General features: G+C 41.5%; 1 protein-coding gene across 1 annotated transcript in view; it reads right to left on the bottom strand.

Annotated features, from left to right (window-relative positions):
* The window catches only part of LOC141144491 (ubiquitin-conjugating enzyme E2 E2), a 326,835-nt gene that overhangs the window by 47,588 nt on the left and 263,613 nt on the right, over positions 1–15,634 (bottom strand). The window contains exon 4 of the mRNA XM_073630232.1: positions 9,036–9,168. Within this exon, the coding sequence (XP_073486333.1) occupies positions 9,036–9,168 (133 nt within the window). The remainder of the gene's footprint in view (positions 1–9,035; positions 9,169–15,634) is intronic.

The raw sequence follows: 15,634 nt of genomic DNA, 5'->3' as shown, positions 1-15,634 counted from the left end.
ACTATTGTTATTCGTTTTTATTTTTTTTGGCTCTGTGTAACTTCTGCATACTTTCAGCTATTAAAACCATTCAACTTTTAACATGTTCAGCTCTTTCAGCTAATGATGGGATTTCTTCAACTTTTTTTTTTCTATTTATACTTTTTAAAATATGAAGCTTTTTAACACTTTTTTTAAACATTTAAGTGAATGCTTCAAATCCTTAAAATCTTCTTAAAAAAATTATCTTCTCTATAAATTGCTCTCACGCCCACAAGATCTACTTGTCATACACAATTTATACATCAAAACGTAGGTATTTTTGTCTAGTTTCAGGCAATGTGCTCAGTTTTGTGATACGCCTTTTACTTTTGGCTGGTAGAGCTTCCAAATGGCAAGAGTTCTACACTTTCTTCCATTGACTGTCCTGTATAAAATTCTTCACATTTCCCAGCAAAACGCACAGCCAACTTCTTTTTGAAATCGCTGACAAGCCCACATTTTTAAGTTTATCAACATAAATTTTATATCGATACGTTCACAAAGGCCGTGTGTCTCTAACGGTGAAGTCGCTGTTTCCATAGCATGTACTGTTGTGGATTTGTTTGAAGGGTTCTCTCATACTGTCTCTCACTCATTAGGTGTGGGGATTAATGATTAAAAAGCTTTTCAAAAAAACCTTTAAATATTCCACATCTTTCATACATTAATGGTGGTGTTAAACTTTTTTAATGAAATTCATGTTTATTTTAAAACCATTCCTACTTTTCCAACTATTCTCACTTCTTCAACTTTTTCTTAAGGATATAAGCTATTCATCCAGTTAGCTTTAGCGATTCAGCATTCCCACTCATTTTCTCCAGGAAAATAATTTTCTAGTTTTTGTAAAATCTTTATCCCAAAAGAAAATGTTGCTTTAATGCCTCTAAAAAGTGATAGCTGGAGTTTAGCTTTAATTTGTTCAGAATAAACTGATTGGGGCTAAAGTGGCTGATCGAATGCTGTTTTTCCATCAGGACCACTCAACAGAACGTCAAAGAACAATGGGGTAGCCCCTAGAAGTGGCACATCTAAAAGTCCTGGAATGATGGATAGAGTGGCAACCTCAGCCTGGACTCCAACCAGGGAATCCAGGCTGAGGTTCTCACTCTATCCATCACTCCAGGACATCTAGATGTTCCACTTCTAGGGCGCTCTCTCACTCTCTCACTGTTCTTTGAAGCTCTACAGGAAACAGGATGGGTTCCATCCCCTGTCAGTACTCTAGCAGCAGCTGCGGAAGCATTGACTACATACCCCCTCACCAAGGCCATTATGGCTGAAACAAGTTAACTTCTGCTGTACATATTTATAATTTGGACTTATTAAAGAGCATGTATGGAGTTGCGGATTGTCTTCTATTCGTCCCCTCACCACCAAGCCTGAGTGGTTCACACATATTTCCTAGGTCACATGGACAGTTCGACAGAAGACGGTCTAATGATGAGCTTCTGTCGAACAGAGAGGGCTACACACTAGTGGTGTACTGAAATGAAAATTCTGGACTGAACCCAAAAAGTAAACATACATTTGGCCGAAACCCGAAATCCAAATGGACAGTTGAAAAAAAAATATTTTTTACATATAATTGTATTATATTCGACTTTTTAATTAATATCATGAATTTAAATAAATATGAATTTATTTTCGGCCATTATCGGCAGTCACCTTTTTCTCTATTTTCAGCCATCATCGGCACCTTTTTCTCTATTTTCGGCTGGTAACTTTTGGCGCCCATTATTGGCACATTTTTTTTTATTGGCAAAACTGTAATAATCCTATTTTCTTCCGATAATTTTTGATGGATGATATATTGCACATTTACATCAGTTATTGACCTCACAAAGGTTACAACCTAAGGTCCCTATTGCACATACTAGGATAACTTTAGAATGGAGCCAATTAACCTACTAGCATGTCTTTGGAGTGTGGGAGGAAATCCATGCAGGCACAGAGAGGACATGCAAACTCCAGGCAGGTAATGTCATGGTTGGCATTTGAACCAATAACACAAGTGCTGCCAGGCAGAAGTGCTACCCACTGTGTTGCCCTCGATGTAGGATCAAAGGGATTGTAAAGCTTTGTTGATTTAAAAAAATAAATAAATAAATAACAAACATGTCATACTTACCTCCACTGTGCAGTTTGTTTTGCACAGAGTGGCCCCGAACATCCTCTTCTGGGGTCCCTCAGCGGCGCTCCTGGCTCCTCCCTGCATTTAGTGTCCACGTTGGAGAAGCTCTCTCCTATGGTGGACACCCATGCGGGCGCGCTCCTTAGTCCTGCATCTGTGTCCATTCACAGATTGCAGGACTCGGCCCCGCCCCCAGCATCGCATCATTGGATTTGATTGACAGCAGCGGGAGCCAATGGCTGTGCTGCTATCAATCTATTTAATAAGGACACGAGACACCAGCTAGAGCTGGTCTGCTCATTCACAGCTGGCCAAGGATCAGGGTCAGGTAAGTAAAACGGGGGCTGGCGGCTGCAGCACCACAGGTGGTTTTTCACCTTAATGCATAGAATGCATTAAGGTGAAAAACCATGAGGGTTTACAACCCCTTTAAGTCACTTTGCAACATATATGTGACACGAGGAATATGAACTAACTGGACTTTATTACATTTATTTTTATTTTATTTATTTCAGGTACTTATATAGCGCTGTCAATTTACGCAGCGCTTTACATATACATTATACATTCACATCAGTCCCTACACCCTCAAGGAGCTTACAATCTAAGGTCCCTAACTCACATTCATACATACTAGGGCCAATTTAGAAAGGATGCAATTAACCTACCAGCATGTCTTTGGAGTGTGGGAGGAAACCGGAGTACCCGGAGGAAACCCACACAGGCACAGGGAGAACATGCAAACTCCAGGCAGCGACCCTTCTTAATGCTAGGCGAGAGTACTACCCACTACACCACTGTGCTGCCCCATTACATTATATTTTAGATTGAATACTCCCAGGAGTATTGAATTGTATTGTAAATGGCCATCTATCTTTATTTTGTAAAGCACTGTGCAAACTGTTGGCGCTATATAAATCCTGTATAATAATTATCTGTGTGAATCGGATCAAATAAACAGCTTTGCAGGCTAGGAGATTATGTGAACATTCAATTATTTTTTTGGAGAATGCTACACAGAAATCCTATACATAGAAAACCTATATAGCAATCCAGATGAAAATGAAGGCAATGGACTGTTATAATTCTGAAGTCTTCCTTACTCTCGGGACTGGCAATGTGAACGGTGAGGCCGCATACACAGAGGGGGATGGGAAGGATTTACATTTAACTGAGCTCAGAGGCTGACATGCCAATGCTATATGTGAGAGAAGGAGGGGGAGAGGGTGCAGCCACATATGTAGTGCTATGCTATATGAGTGTCCACAACTGCAGCATGCAGATCTGCTGCAACAGACAGGTACATTTTCTGTTTGATTGCGGTTCTGTATACTGTATGTAAGAAATATATATTTTTTTTACATTTCTTTATATACACAAAATGTGCTAAAAGATACAGGGCAAAACAAACCACCCTGCAACTCCCAAGACTATACGGCAGGGGTCTCAAACTGGCGGCCCTCCAGCTGTTGCAAAACTACAAGTCCCATGAGGCATTGCAAGGCTGACAGTTACAAGCATGACTCCCCCGGGCAGACTTGTAGTTTCACAATGGCTGGAGGGCCGCCAGTTTGAGACCCCTGCTATAAGGGATTGCTGGGACTTGTAGTTCCTCAAATGGGGGTGGTTTACTTGCCATGGTTCATCTATAACCATTACTTTAGCTTAGAATATGTTTTAATTTTTATGTTGTGTGTAACAGAATACATTTACTAAACATGCAAGCCCATGCTTTCCTGCATAGCAACTTTGAAGCCCAACTCCACCCTCATTTTTTTAAAAATATAAATTAATAGCCCTGTAGGGATGAAATACAGAAAGCAGTTCCTGCTGCAAAACTTGCCTAGTTTCTGGAGTCACTGCTCTGTGATCCAATATTGGTCAGTTAAAATGACACCCAGCTTCACTCAAACCCTATCCTGAGAGCCAATCAAGCCATCCCCAACCCAAAAGAGGATGCTGACCAGTACCCACATGACATTACATCAGTGGCGTAGCGTGGGGGGTGCGGAAGGGGCCGTGGCCCCGGGCGCAAAATTTAGGGGGGCGAAATCCCGCGCCAGGCAGTGTGTGTCACTGCCGGCTCCGTTCCCCTAATGTTTACTTCCTGTGTCCCTGAGCTCATTTGCGGCTGGCGCCCTGTGATTAGATGAATTAGGTCATGTGCGGCGGCGGGGCTGGCCAATCCCTGATGGCGGCGGGGCCGGCCAATCCGTGATGGCGGCCGGGCTGGCCAATCCGTGATGTCGGCGGGGCCGGCCAATCTGTGATGGTGGCCGGCCGGCCAATCCGTGATCACGGTTGCTATGGAGTCCACCCCATTGTGAACACCCCCGCTGCCTTCACCTCCTCCAGGCTCCCCCCTCTCCTCCGGAATGATGGAAGACACAAGCTGCAGGTGAGGGGGTGGATACGCTCTGGGGAGAGAGGGAGCAGCCAGTCAGAGAGATTAGAGGGATAAGACAAGCAGTTAGATTCAGTATAAATTTAAAAAATGTCTGGTGTCAGTGTAGAGTGCAGTGTAGTGTAGTAATCAGTGTAGTGTAGTGGAAAGTGTAGTATAATGGTTAGTATAGTGTACAGTGTAATGGTCAGTGTAGTGTAGTGGTCTGAGCAGTATAGTGATCAGTGTAGTGTAGTGGTCTGTGCAGTATAGTGATCAGTGCAGTGGTCAGTGTAGTGAAGTGGACAGTGTAGTGGTCAGTGCAGTGTAATGGTCAGTGCAGTGGACAGTGTAATGGTCAGTGCAGTGGTCAGTGCAGTGGTCAGTGCAGTTAGGGCTGGAAGATTTTCTTAAAAAAAAAAATATCTTCGATTGTTTTAAAAAAAACTCGATTCACGATTCGAATAGAGTTTTTTTTTTTTTTTCTTTGGAAACTGCGCCAGTCCGGAGGCGCAGCGGGCATGAGTTTTTAGGCGAGGCTGCGGCTTCGGCCTAGTCCGCAGGGTCCGGCCATAGCCACGGACTAGGCCGAAGCCACGGCCTCACCTACAAACTCATGCCCGCAGCGCCTCGGGACCGGCGCGGTGGAAAAAAAAAATCTAAAAAAATCGATTTGCTTAAATTTTGAATCGATTTGACCTCTCAACTCGATTCAAGATTTAAATCGATTTTTTCCCCAGCCCTAAGTGCAGTGTAGTGGTCTGTGCAGTGAAGTGGACAGTGTAATGTTGTGGACAGTGCAGTGGTCAGGTAGGTCAGTTTAGTGTAGTGGACAGTGTAGGAATCGGGTAGTGTAGTGGTCAGGGTAGTGGACAGGTAGGTCAGTGTAGTGGCCAGTATAGGAAGCAGGTAGGTTAGTGTAGTGGTCAGGTAGGTCAGTGCAGGAATCAGGTAGGTCAGTGTAGAAATCAGGTAGGTTAGTGCAGTGGTTAGGTAGGTCAGTGTAGGAATCAGGTAGGTAGGTTAGTGTAGTGGTCAGTGTAGGAATCAGGCTGGTCAGTACTATTGTAGGAAGGGAAGGGACTCAGGGAGTGCTAAAAGTCAGCAGGTTAGGGGGCGCAAATTACTTGCCTTGCCCCGTGCGCTGAGAACCCACGCTACGCCACTGCATTACATGATGCCAAGAGCACCTGATTGGATTCTAAAGATAGTATTTAGGTATGTATACACCAATTTAAAAAAAATATATGTGGGCTGGGGGGCAGCTTCAAGGAGAGAGTGTCCTAGCAACTGGGTTTGGGCTTAAAGCGGAACTTTACCCATAACAACTTGATAAAAAATAAGCTCCTTTAGCTAGGAACATACATTCCACATTCATAATTATGCTACCAAAATGAGTGTGTGCTGTAAATTGCCTCCAGCATTTTTCCTGTTTCTTCTTGCTGGAGGCTGCCATTTTGCTAAAGCCCAGAGCCCCAGAACAGTAGTAAATCATGAAGCGGAACTAAACCCATCGATTTACCGGTTTAAAAAAACATTCCTGGAATGCTGGGATTCCTAATGGTCACATTTGCTTGTTTCCTCAACCAAACAGTAAAACCATCAAATGAGTGGTGTCATAATTAATCACATGTGTAGCACCATGACAACTGCAGATCAAACTGAAGCAGCTTGCTTGGCTGTAAAGGATAGGAGGGTTTATTTCTGCTTTAAGGCTGTCAGCAAATCGGCCTCTATAAACTCGACAGTGTCTAAAAATGGAGAGCAACTGAGCATGTGTGAACCAGGGTGAGACAATGTATTACTGGGTTTTAAACAGTATGGGCACTTATTGTTATTTTTTTACATAGCTATACCTGCAAAATGGGCCCGCCTGAAGTGATCTAGCAGGATTTCATTTTCTGACTAAAGTTTCCTTTTAAATACTGTATCTCAATATCCCAGTACCAGTTACTTTGTGTAACCCTGCAGAGTATGATGATGCTTCACTGTTCAGCCAAATAATTGTACATTAATAAAGCGAGCAGAGCCGTTAATAAGAAATTTGATTAAAAAGAGTAATTATTTATAAAGCCACCACATTTATTTTTTTATTTGGATTTTTAAAAAAATCTTTGGGGGGGGGGGGAGTAAACATAAAAAATTAAATAATGTGGTTGCTTAAGTGTGTGCACACCCTTTTATAGCTGGGGATGTAGCTGTGTTCAGAATTAACCAATCACAATCAAACTCATGTTAAATAGGAGTCAGTACACACCTGTCATCATTTAAAGTGCTTCTGATTAACCCCAAATAAAGTTCAACTGTTCTAGTAGGTCTTTCCTGACATTTTCTTAGTCGCATCCTACAGCAAAAGCCATGGTCCGAAAGAGAGCGTCCAAAGCATCAGAGGGATTTCATTGTTAAAAGGTATCAGTCAGGTACAAAAGAATTTCCAAGGCATTAGATATACCATGGAAAACAGTGAAGACAGTCATCATCAAGTGGATAAAATATGGCACAACAATGATATTACCAAGGACCGGACGTCCCTCCAAAATTGATGAAAAGATAAGAAGAAAACTGGTCAGGGAGGCTACCAAGAGGCCTACAGCAACATTAAAGGAGCTGCAGGAATATCTGGCAAGTACTGGCTGTGTGGTACATGTGACAACAATCTCCCATGTTCTTCATATGTCTGGACTATGGGGTAGAGTGGCAAGACGGAAGCCTTTTCTTACGAAGAAAAACATCCAAGCCTGGCTAAATTTAGCAAAAACACATCTGAAGTCTCCCAAAAGCATGTGGGAAAATGTGTTATTGTCTGATGAAACCAAGATTCAACTTTTGGCCATAATTCCAACAGGTTTTGTGCAAAAACAACACTGCACATCACCAAAAGAAAACACCATATCCACCGTGAAGCATAGTGGTGGCAGCATCATGCTTCTGGGCTGTTTTTCTTCAGCTGGAACAGGGACCTTTTGCCCTGTAGACACGATAGGATTTTTTCTGAAGGATGTTGGCTCAAACTTGTCTTGCATACACAGAGTCACACAAATTTTGATGGAAATTCCGAACGTCAAGAACGCGGTGACGTACAACGCGTACAACGAGCCGAGAAAAATGAAGTTCAATAGCCAGTGAGGCTCTTCTGCTTGATTCCGAGCATGCGTGGACTTTTGTGCGTCGGAATTGTGTACACACACTCGGAATTTCCGACAAGTTTTGTTGTCAGAAAATTTGAGAACCTGCTCTCAAACATTTGTTGGCGGAAATTCCGACAACAAATGTTCTATGGAGCATACACATGGTCGGCCTTTCCGACAACAAGCTCACATCCAACATTTGTTGTCGGAAAATCCAACCGTGTGTACGAGGCCTTAGTCTAGGTAGAGGGGTTTATGAACAGTTCCAAATACCAGTCAATACCAATACCAGCACAAAACCTTAAGGCTTCTGCTAGAAAGCTGAATGTGAAGAGGAACTTCATCTTTCAGCATGACAATGACCCAAAGCATACATCCAAATTAATAAAGGAATGGCTACACCAGAAGAAGGTTAAAGTTTTGGAATGGCCCAGCCAGAGCCCAGACCCAAATCCGATTGAAAATCTGTGGGGTGATCTGAAGAGGGCTGTGCACAGGAGATGCATTTGCAATCTGACAGATTTTGAATGGTTTTGCAAAGAAGAGTGGGCAAATCAAGATGCGCCATGCTGATAGACTCATACCTAAAAAGATTGAGTGCTGTAATAAAGTCAAAAGGTGCTTCAACAAAGTATAAGTTTAAGACCCCTTTCACACTGGGGCGCCTTGCAGGCACTATAACGCTAAAAATAGCGCCTGCAAAGCACCCTGAAAGAGCTGCTGCTGTCTCTCCAATGTGAAAGGGCTTTTACACTGGAGCGGTGAGCTGGCAGGACGCTAAAAATAGTCCTGCTAGCAGCATCTTTGGAGCGGTGAAGGAGCGGTGCTCCTTCACCGCTCCTGCCCATTGAAATCAATGGGGCAGCGAGGCTATAATGCCGGCATAGCGCTGCTGCAGCAGTGCTTTGTGGTGGTTCTAACCCTTTCTCGGCCGCTAGCGGGGGGTAAAAGCGCCCCGCTATCGGCCGAATAGCGCTGCAAAATTGACAGTAAAGCACCGCTAAAAATAACGGCGCTTTACCGCCGACGCACCCACTGCCCCAGTGTGAAAGGGGCCTAAGGGTGTGCACACTAATGCAACCATATTATTTTAGTTTTTTATTTTTACTTCCCTCCACCTAAAAGATTTCAGTTTGTTGTTCAATTGAGTTGTACAATTTATAGGTCACATTAAAGGTGGAAAAAGTTCTGAAATAATTTATCTTTGTCTCATTTTTTCACATCACAGAAACCTGACATTTTAACAGGGGTGTGTAGACTTTTTATATCCACTGTAAACATACACTACAATATTACATTACTTATCCTACTATAAGGCAATGTCAACAAATCTAGGCCTAGCAGACAAAATAACTGAATTATCGTCTCTTACCTTAGGTGGTTTGAAAGGATAGTCTGGAGAGAAGGCGATATCAAGGAAGAAAACACCTCCTTCGTACACAGATCCAGGAGGACCTAGTATAGTGGATCTCCATTCATATATGTTATCTCCTTTGGGTCCAGCACTGTAATAGAAACATCACAAAATAATAAACTGGGTGTGAAGTACACATCAATGTTTTAAATGATCTTGAAAATAAAACTGTACTGTAACAAGGTAGCAATTGCACAGTAAAAGTATGTAGATCACATTGACCAAACATATTTGGATCATTATATACTATATAAATCATGAGTTTCAATGTGCTTGTACACCCTGCTACTTGTCGTACCCAAGCTTGACTTTCCCAGCTGTATGCAGGCCCTATTTTAGGACCATATGGCATTTATAATGGAGGCGCACCAACCCTGTCTGAAGTGCTTTTTATGTCTTGTTTCGGAAGCAAACACAATAGTTTTTCTTTGTGAATCAAGCCATATCTGAAGTGGACATAGAATGAGATATATTTTTTATTTTAAGTTAATGCATTCAAGTAATTTACACTTACGGGTATTTTATTACTCCTCACAGAGATCTCAGTACTCCCAATGACAATACCATCATCTGCTTTTCTTTCCAGAAGCTGGGCCATCCTTGTCCCGTCATCACCCAGGGTCAGAATCTACATATTGGACTGAGATTCTGGCTTGGAGATTACATAGTCATGTAAATTCTAGTGGTTCTGGAGGTCCCAGCTATGCTAACAAATGTCTGACACAGATCACTGGGGAAGAGGAGACTGAAGAAATGCTTCCTCTTGCCTGCAGCAGACTGATAACTTGATTTTAAGTAAAATAACGTAACTGGAGCACAGGAATGACTTTGAAGAATAAAAGGCAGCTTTTTTGAGAATAAAATCTGTTGATGTATATTGTGACCTATCAGGAGTTTACCTGTAAAATTACTTAAATGTGACATTTGACTCATTATTAGAAGTGTACCTAGGGATTTTCGAGCTCAGGGGATAACTTGTAACAACTCTCTAATTTTCCAGACTTTTTTTAGTCACACTCTGCTTTAGCCAAGGTGTAATCATTTTTACAATGCCCTTTACTGCTGCATTTTGTCCAAACCACTGGTTTACACTAATTTATTTCTAAATGAAAGATATCTTATTGTACTATTACCATAAAAAGCTAGCCTACTTATATTTTGAGACTGGAAGGTGGCTTGGAAATTTGCATTCTAAGTTGTTTATTTGGAAACGTGAAAAACGACTGACTCGGTCACTGTATAAAAATTAAAGGAAAGTTATTCACTTCTTAAGTTTTATTGCTCTTCCTTATTTCCGATCTGTTTCACATGTGTCATACACAAGACGTTAGGATAAATTCCACCAACAGGGATGCAGGCAGCAATAAGATTTTTTTATTAGCATGAGGACTGTTTAGAAGATGTGTCAGGAATACTGATGGATGTGTTTCCATTAGTGATATTTACCCACGCTTCCTGTCCAAGTGATGGGTGTCAGCCAGAAAAGAAATATTTATGTTGACACAGATACAATTTAAAATATGAGAGGATCTAACACTTGCCTGTTGTACTCAAAATGTAAAAAGTTTTGGTTGGTGTTCAACTTTAGGTTTTTGGTAAGTGGTTTCAAGGCCAAGTTCACCAGTGGAGATCTCAACAGAGAAAGCACCTGGAATGGGCCTGATGCCACAATATTACCTTTCACGTGCTTTCTTTCCAACCATTATTTTGATCTAGCCAGTTACCTAACCTAATTAGTTTTGTGGAACAGTACTTTTAAATTAAAATGGTCAAAACTCTCACCATTTTGGGGTCAGGGTACAGACTAGAAGGCTGAGAGACATGCCCCCAGGGTGGGTCATGATAGCGCTTGTCTACGATGTCTATCTACAGGGGAGACCTGTTTAAACCTACATCATGTTCCTGGGATTACCTTGAAGTTAATGCAGAAAGCCATTATATTTCACAGAAAAGGGAAGTTGTGGTTACTTTGTTCAGTCTGCTGCCTTCACTATGAATAGCAGATAAAAACTAATTATGGTGGCAACCTCTTGAAGAACTTTAGAGCAAGACTGTAGAAAACCTAATTCACGAATATCTCCATACATTGCCAATAACACAACAAACTTATAAAAGGAATGTTGTTTAAAATCAAAAGTGTATTGTTTGGTACACCATTGCAAAAAGCCCAGTATCATTTTAATATTAAGAACTGTAGTCTGTAGTCTAAAGTCTGTCAGTCTGGGCTTCCTTGTGACAGTATACCACCCAAAAAATTAGAAGCTTGTAGTCCAAGATAAGCAATTTCCACATGTTCACCGCTAGGAAGTCATAAAACCTATGGTAATCTTAGGATACAAAAGTCAGCTGAGTTAGGTTTTTAAGCAAAGTATCAAGAGCCTCAACCTTTGCTGTTATTAGAGAGCATGACCATTTATAACTGTGATAAAAAAAATGGGTTTAATATAAAGCCTCTAAAACCTTCAGTCACAAAGCATTCAATACACTTTAAAAATCATTAAAATAGTTATTAACAAATATATCTTGCAGCTAATTTAGCACCCACAATTCAACCTAACACTGCAATTTAAAACAACAATCTGCTTCCCAGTCAGCATATGGTGAAAAAAGAATTCAACGCCAATGGCTATTTCAGAACTCGGCATTACAGGTTACTATTCATCGCTATAGAAGGTGCAGTCTGCTGGAAACCCAGACCAAATGGACAGCACAATGGTGTAGTGGTTAACACTTTCACCTAGCAGCAAAAAAGGTCGCTGGTTCGAATCCTGACCACAACACCATCTGCCTGGAGTTTGCATGTTCTCCCTGTGCCTGCGTGGGTTTCCTCCGGGTACTCCGTTTTCCTTCCACACACAAAGACATGCTGGTAGGTTAATCAGATCCTGTCTAAATTGGCCCTAGCATATGTGTGAATGTGTGTTAGGGACCTTAGGTTGTAAGCTCCTTGAGGGTAGGGACTGATGTGAATGTACACGTGTGTAAATTGATGGCGCTATAAGTACCTGATTTCAAAAATAAAATAATAAAAAAAAGCATCATTTTAATACACAGGATTAATTTACTAAAATCAAATAGGCTGTTCACTTTGCAAAGGAATTTTCCTCAGTGCTTAGTGAATGTGGTGAAGTTTCCCTTGTACCCAATCACATGCAAGGAAAAAATAAAATAAATAAATAAACAGCATTTATTCCTGCACATGACTGGATGATGGCAGAGCTTCACCTCATTCATTTGAGGAAAATCCATTTGCAACTTCCATTGCAAAGTGAACAGCCAGTTTGTCTTTAGTGAATCATTCCCATAGCATAAAAAATGCAAGAGGTGTAAAATGACATCCATATACTCAAAAGCACAATATGGTTTTCTTATAACATGACTCCAATCAGCAATCCAGAGAAAGAAGGGTTAAACCCCAATTTAGAGATGAGGGGCAGGTATAGCTTCCTCCTCATTAAGGATGAGCTCAGGCGTGTTCGCAACCTGCACGTGTAGAGCCCGCCAGGAAGTCGGCACTGCACATCGCTAATCGCAAGCAGTGAGACGTTTTCCCGATCCGCGGGTGCAGAGATCGAGAAATGTCTCATTGCCTGTGACTTCCTGGCGGGCTCTGCACGTGTGGGTTGCGAACACGCCTGAGCTCATCCTTACTCCTCATTGTAAACTGTCTAGTGACAGTGAAGAACAAATCTTGTACCAGTGTCAGCATATTTTTCTTGAAAGCCTGACTTTTTGTGCTACTCTCCAGAGCTGACAATACCATTTCCAAAGACCAACATTCACAGGAGACTTTGTTTCTCCTTACAAAGGGAAAAATATGTGTTTTTTTGAAAAGGATACCTGTCCCACATACACGTAATCTGTCACCTACATACTGTAGGCAGCCATTGTGTGGGCTAATCCAGTGTTTGCTGGCAGCTAGCAACATTGCTGTGGCTTTAGGCCTATTTGCCTCAGGCCATAGTAATGTCTTTTGTTCCTAGTGATTTGATAGGCTGCATTCCCAGATGGATTTGTACAGTTTACAATCTGCATGCCAATACTGTGCAAGGGTGGCAGATACATGCTGATCTTCAGGGGAATGAAAAGTGGTTTTCTACATATTTTCACGTGCTATTATTTTAGTCCCGACCATATTAAATACAGCGGGTAAAATAAGTATTGAACACGTAACCATTTTTCTAGGTAAATATATTTCTAAAGGTGCTATTGACATTACATTTTCACCACATATCGGTAACAACCCATGCAATCCATACAAAGAAACCAAAACAAATAAGTTCAGAAATTAAGTTATGTGTAATAAAATGGAATGACACAGGGAAAAAGTATTGAACACAAAGAAAGGGAGGTGCAAAAAATGCATTAAAAGCCAATACACCAGCTGAAATTTATCAGTAATTAGAAAGCAATCCTGCCCCTTGTCAGTGCAAATGAATATCAGCTGGTTCTGTCTCAATTGATGGCCTATAAAAAGGCGTCTCATTACCAAGGTGTCACACAAGAAACATCTCATGATGGATAAAAGCAAAGAGCTTTCTCAAGACCTTCACAACCTTATTGTTGCAAAACATACTGATGGCATTGGTTACAGAAAAACGTATAAACTTCTGAATGTTTCAGTGAGAACTGTTGGGGCCATAATCCGAAAATGGAAAGAACATCATTTCACCATAAACCAGCCATGACTAGGCGCTTCTCGCAAGATTTCTGACAGAGAAGTAAAAATAATTGTCAGAAGAGTTGCCCAAGAGCCAAGGTACACTTGTGGAGAGCTTCAGAAAGACCAGGAATTTTCAAAGAAAACCATAAGTAATGCAACCGCCATGGCCTGTATGCATATCTACCACGCAAGACTCCATTGCTGAAGAAAAAGCATGTTCAAGGTCATTTAACATTTGCTGCACAACATTTAGACAAGCCTCTGAAATACTCAGAAAATATAATATGGTCAGATGAGAATAAAATCAAACTCTTTGGATGCTATATACCATGTTTGGAGGTGAAATGACACAGCACATCACCCCAAAAACACCATACCAACAGTGAATTTTGGAGGTGGGAACATTATGGTAAGGTTCTGCTTTTCAGCATACGGTACTGACAAACTTCATATCATTGAAGGAAGGATAAATGGAACAATGTACTAGGACACTTTTGATAAAAATCTGCTGCCATCTACCAGGATGATGACAATGAAACGAGGGTGGACATTTCAGCAAGACAATGATCCCAAACACAAAGCCAAGGAAACTTTTAATTGGTTTCAAAGGAAATAAAGCTGCTGGAATGACCTAGCCAATCACCTGACTTGAATCCAATAGAAGATCTATGGAAAGAACTTAAGATCAGAGTTCATTGAAGAGGCCCACTGAACCTACAAGATTTGAGGACTGTTTGTGTGGAAGAATGGGCCAAAATCACACCTGAGCAATGCATAGGACTAGTTTCTCCATACATGAGGCATCTAGAAGCTGTCATTACCAACAAAGGATTTTGCATGAAGTATTACATAAGTATCAGTTAGAGTGTTCAATACCTTTTCCCTGTGTCATTTCATCTTATTACACATACCGTATGTTTTTGCGCTCCAAGACGTACTTCACCCTGCCCAAAAAATGAGGGGGAAATGTCTGTGTGTATTATGAAACAAATATTGACTAGCCAACGACCCCCCCCCCCCCCCCCCCGTTCCCGCTGCCGTGTTAGAATACCAGGCTGGCCACTCAGCTCCTCTGTGGCAGAAGAGAGGAGGAGTCAGAGTCAGCGGTGCAGCAGCGCCAGGCCAGCCTTTCCATGAACGAGCACGGCCCGGTCGCACGGCGCATGTCACACTGTGGGAGGAGCGAGTGCTGGCGGCCGCACTGCTGTGCTGTGTACGTGAGCTGCCTGGGCTGGACTGACTTCACTGCATCACACGAGGAATCCAAACCTCCACAGAGCAAACTCATCGCTGTAATCTGTACATCAAGGTTTATTATTTTGGTTCAGAATATTTCTTTTCTTGTTTTCCTCCTCTAAAACCTAGGTGCGTCTTATGGTCAGGTGCATCTTATGGAGCGAAAAATATGGTCACTCTATTTCTGAACTTATTTGTATTGGTTTCTTTGTGTGTGGATTGCATGGGTTGTTACCAACATGTGGCAAAAATTTCATGTCCATAGCACCTTTACAAATATATTTACCTAGAAAAATGGTGCTGTGTTCAATACTCATTTTACCCGCTGTATATAAAGAGAAGGGTCTTCTTTTTACATATTCAACCAGTTTAGATTAAATCTCTGAATCTTCTTTTTTAGGCCTCATGCACACTGAACTTTTTTTTACAGCTGCTGTTTTGGCTTCAGATGTTTTTTTCTACAGTCAATAAACTCTCCAGCATGTTATCCTATGTGTCCATGCACACATAGAATGTTATCAACTGTTTTTGGCTGGGGCGTTTTTTGGTTGTAAAAAAAACCCAAAAACTAGTGGGTTCTGAGAGGAGTTTTTCAGCTGTAAAAACGCTCTAACGTCAAAAAACGCAGATAAACACTCAAAAATGCAGCGTTTAACAT

The sequence above is a fragment of the Aquarana catesbeiana genome, linkage group LG05, assembly GCF_042186555.1.
Source record: "Aquarana catesbeiana isolate 2022-GZ linkage group LG05, ASM4218655v1, whole genome shotgun sequence".
In the NCBI taxonomy this organism is placed as follows: domain Eukaryota; kingdom Metazoa; phylum Chordata; class Amphibia; order Anura; family Ranidae; genus Aquarana; species Aquarana catesbeiana.
This window is presented reverse-complemented; position numbering and strand designations above follow the sequence as displayed.